The following is a 7,414-nucleotide window of genomic DNA, read 5'->3' on the forward strand; positions in this document are numbered from 1 at the left end:
ATGGTGTAAATGCTTAGACCCGAGCTCTCATACTCTGATGGTGCGTTGTCTTTGAGTTGTGCGCCTTTTGGCGTAATCTGGTCCAACACCATGTGAGACTAGGCTCTAAGGAAAGCTGTCTCGGGTGTGGACCAATCAATTTCAAGGACAGTGCACATTATCAGAGTTATGTTTTTTGTTTGCATTCCGACTGCAGGTATTGTGGTCAATGCAAACATGACTCCTCGTAAAAAAAGGTGTCAGTTTTGTTGCCAGATAAAAGGGTAAAAAAACAATTATCATATTTTGCTACTGGCAAATGAGGTTCCAATGGTGTAAATGCTTAGACCCGAGCTCTCATACTCTGATGGTCTGTTGTCTTTGAGTTGTGCGCCTTTTGGCGTCATCTGGTCCAACACCATGTGAGACTAGGCTCTAAGGAAAGCTGTCTCGGGTGTGGACCAATCAATTTCAAGGACAGTGCACATTATCAGAGTTGTGTTTTTTTTGTTTGCATTCCGACTGCAGGCATTGTGATCAATGCAAACATGACGCCTTGTAAAAAAAGGTGTCAGTTTTGTTACCAGATAAAAGGGTAAAAAAACCAATTATCATATTGAGGGTTGTTTGACCTATTTTGAAAACAGAGCCCCCAACGCACTGACCTGTGCGGTGAATACGAGACGGACGTTCCTTAATAAATAAGCAGCAGTCCTTCAAAGACCCCACAAAGTTGCCGACCCTCCTGAGCTAGATATACTATCGTTGTACACATCGTTCGTACCGTTTATTTATCGTGGGAAAAGCCTCACCGAATCTCAAGACTCTCTTTCGAGAGGGCCCTGCTACGTTTGCGGAATGTGTGGCCAATTCAAGCCACGAGTGTTTGACTTCGTGCCACGTGAAACCAGGGATGGACACCCACGCAGACGTATTAAAGGGGCTTGCACTCAAAGCTCCACACAGATGGATTCAATCGCGAATTTGATGGACTGCTATTTCATGGACCACCTCGCAGCCTCTATACATACAAAGCCCCCCCCCCGTATAGCTTCAATAGGATGTTGGGACAAGTGCTGCTGTGAGCGGCAAGAACGCACGAAACGTGTCACGGTGTGGTCAACACAACGCCGGCCGTCTTTGTATCCCCAGTGTTGTTGTAGCGATAGTGCGCTAACCACGGCGCCACCGCTCCCCACACAAGTACACACACGAGGTATGTGACACAAACTGGTACGTACACACGAGGTATGTTACACACACACAAAGATACGTACACACACGTAGACACACAAGGTATGTTACACACAAAGATACGTACAGACACGTACACACACGAGGTATGTTACACACACACAGGTACGTACACACAGACACGTACACACACGAGGTATGTTACACACAAAGGTACACACACGTAGATACGCAAGATATGTAACACACACACATACAAAGGTTAGGTAGACACACAAGGTATGTTACACACACACAAACTGGTACATACACAGGCACTATACACACGAGGTATGTTACACACAAACTGGTACGTACACACACACACGTAGACACACAAGATGTAACACACACAAAGGTACGTACACACACGTAGACACACAAGATGTAACACACACACAAAGGTACGTGCATACAGACACGTACACACACGTAGACACAAGATGTAACACACACACAAACTGGTACGTACACACACACGTAGACACACAAGATGTAACACACACAAAGATACGTACACACACGCGTAGACACACAATATGTAACACACACACAAACTGGTACGTACACACACACGTAGACACACAATATGTAACACACACACAAAGGTACGTACACACAGACACGTACACACACGTAGACACAAGATGTAACACACACACAAACTGGTACGTACACACAGACACGTACACACACGTAGACACAAGATGTAACACACACACAAAGATACCTACACACACGTAGACACACGAGGTATGTAACACACACAAAGGTACGTAGACACACAAGGTGTGTTACACACAAAGACACGTACACACACGTAGACACACAATATGTAACACACACACAAAGATACGTACACACACGTAGACACAAGATAGTAACACACACACAAACTGGTACGTACACACAGACACGTACACACACGTAGACACAAGATGTAACACACGCACACAAAGATACCTACACACACGTAGACACACAAGATGTAACACACACACAAAGATACGTACACACACGAGGTATGTTACACACACGCAAACTGGTACACACACGTAGACACACAAAGATACGTACACACACGAGGTATGTTACACACACACACAAACTGGTACACACACGTAGACACACAAAGGTACGTACACACACACACGTGTGCACACGAGGTATGTTACACACAAAGACACGTACACACACGTAGACACACAAGATGTAACACACACAAACCTGGTACGTACACACACACGTAGACACACAATATGTAACACACACACAAACTGGTACGTACACACACACGTGTGTGCACACGAGGTGTGTGTACCTTGAGACACGGGCGCACGTTCTTCTCGATACCAAACTCCTGCAGGTCTTCTTCGATTTGAGCCATCAGGTTCATGGCGCTTAGATCCATCTCGGCGATCTTCTCCACGACACGGGGAAGTCTTTCATCAAACCCCCTGTCTGTTAGTAGCGACCCATCACCATCACCACCACCATCAGCACCACCACCAGCAGCAGCAGCAACAACAATAACAACAACAAACAACTTATGAACAAATCCAATGAACGAGTCGCGGGTTTCAGCCCCGGCCACTCTGGCGTTTGTCGTCAACTGCTCTTGATGGAGGAGGAGGAGTAGGAGGAGATGGGGAGGAGGGAGAAGATGTGGAGGAGGAGATGGAGGAAGAGGAGGGGGAGGAAGAGGAGGGGAGGAGGGGAGGAGGAGGTGGTGGAGGTGGTGCAAGAGGAGGAGGTGGTGCAAGAGGAGGTGGAGGAGGATGAAGAGGTGGTGGAGGAGGTGGAGGATGTGGAGGAAGAGGAGGAGTAGAAGGAGATGGAGGAGGGAGAAGATGTGGAGGAGGAGATGGAGGAAGAGGAGGTGGAGGAGGTGGTGCAAGAGGAGGAGGAGGATGAAGAGGTGGTGGAGGAGGTGGAGATGGAGGAGGAGGTGGAGGAGGATGTGGAGGAAGAGGAGGAGATGGAGGAAGAGGAGGTGGAGGAAGAAGAGGAGGAGGTGGAGGAGATGGAGGAGGAAGAGGTGGAGGAGATGGAGGAAGAGGAGGTGGATGTGGAGGAAGAAGCGATGGAGGAGATGGAGGAGGAGGCTGTTTGCTTTCGCCTCAACGTTAACAAGGACAACAACACGGAGTCTCGTGACAAACCGCCTCACCCAACACCACCAACACCAACCTCGCGTCACATTCCACTCCTCTCTCTCTCACTCAACCCCCTCCTCCTCCTCCCCTCGCCTCTCTCGTCGCTTTAAAAGCGATTTCCTTCGCTGAGTAAGCGTGGAGTGAGGAGGAGGTGGTGGTGGGGGGAGGAGCGGTGGTTTGTGTACAGCAGCAGGCGGAGGGGATGGAGTTTGTGGTGGTGGTGGTGATGGTGGTGGTGATGATGATGGTGGTGGTGGTGATGATGGTGGTGGTGATGATGATGGTGGTGATGATGATGGTGGTGATGATGATGGTGGTGATGATGATGGTGGTGATGATGATGGTGGTGATGATGATGATGGTGGTGATGATGATGGTGGTAGTGATGGTGGTGATGATGATGGTGGTGATGATGATGATGATGGTGGTGATGATGTTGGTGATGATGATGGTGGTGATGGTGGTGGTGATGATGATGATGGTGGTGATGATGGTGGTGATGATGATGATGGTGATGATGATGGTGGTGATGATGATGGTGGTGATGATGATGGTGGTGATGATGATGGTGGTGATGATGATGATGGTGGTGATGATGATGGTGGTGGTGGTGATGGTGGTGGTGGTGATGATGATGATGGTGATGATGATGGTGGTGATGATGATGGTGGTGATGATGGTGGTGATGATGATGATGGTGGTGATGATGGTGGTGATGGTGGTGATGATGATGGTGGTGATGATGGTGGTGATGATGATGGTGATGATGATGGTGGTGGTGGTGATGGTGGTGGTGGTGATGATGATGGTGGTGATGATGGTGGTGATGATGATGGTGGTGATGATGGTGGTGGTGATGATGGTGGTGATGATGATGGTGGTGATGATGGTGGTGGTGATGATGGTGGTGATGATGGTGGTGATGATGATGGTGGTGATGATGATGGTGGTGATGATGGTGGTGGTGATGATGGTGGTGATGATGATGGTGGTGATGATGATGGTGGTGGTGATGATGATGGTGGTGATGATGATGGTGGTGATGATGGTGGTGATGGTGATGATGGTGATGATGTGTGATGATGATGGTGAGTGATGATGGTGGTGGTGATGATGATGGTGGTGATGATGATGGTGGTGATGATGGTGGTGATGGTGATGATGATGATGGTGATGATGATGGTGGTGATGATGATGATGGTGGTGGTGATGATGATGGTGGTGATGATGATGGTGGTGGTGATGATGGTGGTGATGATGATGGTGGTGATGATGGTGGTAGTGGTGATGATGGTGGTGATGATGATTATGGTGGTGATGATGATGGTGGTGATGATGGTGGTGGTGGTGATGATGATGATGGTGGTGATGATGATGGTGGTGGTGGTGATGATGATGGTGGTGGTGGTGATGGTGGTGATGATGATGGTGGTGATGATGATGGTGGTGATGATGATGGTGGTGATGATGATGGTGGTGATGATGGTGGTGGTGGTGGTGATGGTGGTGATGATGGTGGGGTGATGGTCGGTGATGATGATGGATGGTGGTGGTTATGGTGGTGATGATGATGATGGTGGTGGATGATGGTGATGATGATGTTGGTGGTGGTGATGATGGTGATGCTGATGGGGGATGATTTGGTGGTGATGATGTGTGGTGATGATGCTGGGTAATAGATGTGTCGCCAGAACGAGTGTTGTGGGGCAATCCTTAGCGCAAGTGGGAAGGAAGGGTGGTGTGTACCGTGTTGGTGTACGTGTGTGGTGTGACGTGTTGTTTGTAAGTGTTGTGTAGGCTGTGTAGTGTTTGTGTACGTGTGTGTGTGGACGTGTTTTGTGCGTACGTGTTGTGTGCGTACGTTTTGTGTGTGTGTACGTGTTGTGTGTGTGTGTATCTTGTGTGTGTGTATGTTGTGTGTGTACGTGTTGTGTGTGTACGTGTTGTGTGTACGTGTTGTGTACGATTGTTGTGTGTGTACCTGTTGTGTACGTGTTGTGTGTGTACGTGTTGTGTGTGTACGTGTTGTGTGTGTGTGTACGTGTTGTGTGTACGTGTTGTGTGTGTACGTGTTGTGTGTACGTGTTGTGTGTGTGTACGTGTGTTGTGTGTACGTGTTGTGTGTGTACGTGTTGTGTGTACGTGTTGTGTGTGTGTGTACGTGTTGTGTGTTGTGTGTACGTGTTGTGTGTGTGTGTACGTGTTGTGTGTGTGTGTACGTGTGTACGTTGTGTGTGTGTGGAGCGTGCTGTATCGGCCTTCACGTGTTACTTGCTAACAGCACTTGCCCCGCAAGTATGTTAAGGCTATACGGGGGATCTTTGTCTTTGTGTGGGGGAGCGGTGGCGCAGTGGTCATCGCACTGCGCTCACCCTTCGAAATCCGCCGCTCACAGCGCATTTGACCCGCTCCTCTGCGCCCTCCCCTAGGTCGACTCGGCCTCAAATAAACGCCAGCGGACGGGGAGACAAAGGCGGCCGGGCGTGGGTGTTGACCTCCCACCCCCTTCATGTGCCACATTGCCGGCCTTCATAGGCGCTCGCAAGAGCCTCTTTGAGGCTACACGGGGGGTGTTTGTCTTGCTGTGGTGTCATCATGGGGTGCGTCGTGCGAGCCAGTGGCCCATGACGCCACTGCCCTCTCTTTAGCACCCACAAACTCGCACATAAACACAAAGCAAACGACACCCACCACCACCACCACCCCCCTCTCTCTCTCTCTCCAACTTCCCATTTATTAGCTGTGTGTATGGACTGTTGCTGGGGTGAAGTTGTTGTTAGCGGGCACCTATTAAGGCCAGCACAGCAAACGAAGGGGTGTGGGGGGCGCATGTGACACTCCCGGCCGCCTTTGTCTCCCCATTTGTCAGAGATTCACACGCCACTTGCCACTGTTATTTATCTTAATTTAAAGATGGTATTCATACCGGCGGCCGGGAGTAGGTCGAATTCGGGTAGCCAGATCAGGGTCAGGTCTAACAACAGTAGGGTTAGTTCATGAGTACCTCCTTTGCCAGTACCAAAATATACTAATATGGAGTTTTCCCATTTTTTCTGGCAACAAAACTGACACCTTTCGCAAGGAATCAGTGCTTACATTAACCACAATACTTGCAGTCAAATGCAAACAAAAAACAATACTCTGACTTTACCGAAAGAACCAAGAAGATGAATCCCTGCAGTCACGAAAGCTTTAAATCGAAATTTAATACTCTGATAATGTATGCATTGTCTTTGAAACTGATTGGTCCACACCAGAGACAGCTTTCTTTAGAGCCTGGTCTCATATGGTGTTCGACCAGATGACGCCAAGTATTGTGGTTAATGTAAGCATGATTCCTTGCAAAAGGTGTCAGTTTTGTTGCCAGAAAAAAGGGGAAAACCCCTATTATTAGGGTTAGTGTCAAGGCTAATATTAACATTCACGTTATGGTTAGTGATGTGGCTGGTGAGGGCGAGTGTTGAGGCTTGCGTTGACGTTAGTTTTATTGATATCCATGGCAGGAGATCAAATCCAGGATCGCATGGATCCTAGTAGCTCGGTGCGCTAACCACTTCGCCACCGCTCCTCACGTACACACGCGTCTATTGTGTATCCATGGGTCCGTTGCGTCGTATCCCTTGTTTATGAGCTGGGTCATTTATCAACAAACATGTTCTGCCCGCCCTCCCCATCCCATCTTCTCGCTATGTAAACTTGCGGTGAGGATAAAAAAATGTTTTATAACTACCTCTCGTGGCCCATAACCGCACGCCGTGGTTGTTGTGGGGTTATTTTAATCAAACTTTCAATAAGGCTGCTCAGTGTGTGTTGGTAAAGACGGAGGGGAGCACAATACACTACAACAATGGGGTTGACAGCCTATCCGAGGTCTATCCAGACCCAACACCTGCTTAGCTTCCGATACGTGACGAGGGGTCATTTGGCCACAGCCTTTTCGTGGTTAACTTCAATTTAAACCGGCTTAATTGAGCCCTTAGCCAAATCTCGACCCAAAGAACAACAGCAAATCACTTAAAACACGTGGGCTGGGTCCCACCCCATTG

The 7,414-nt window shown here is 48.7% G+C and overlaps 1 protein-coding gene across 1 annotated transcript in view; it reads right to left on the bottom strand.

Moving 5' to 3' along the window:
- Positions 1 to 7,112, bottom strand: part of PPP4R4 (protein phosphatase 4 regulatory subunit 4) — a 74,571-nt gene extending 67,459 nt beyond the window's left edge. The window contains 2 exon segments of the mRNA XM_061580818.1: positions 2,534 to 3,377; positions 7,099 to 7,112. Coding sequence (XP_061436802.1) covers positions 2,534 to 3,377; positions 7,099 to 7,112 — 858 coding nt within the window.
- Between the last annotated feature and the right edge of the window lie 302 nt (positions 7,113 to 7,414).

This window comes from Lethenteron reissneri, chromosome 8, assembly GCF_015708825.2.
Source record: "Lethenteron reissneri isolate LAM-NWPU_2019-01 chromosome 8, ASM1570882v1, whole genome shotgun sequence".
NCBI lineage: Eukaryota > Metazoa > Chordata > Hyperoartia > Petromyzontiformes > Petromyzontidae > Lethenteron > Lethenteron reissneri.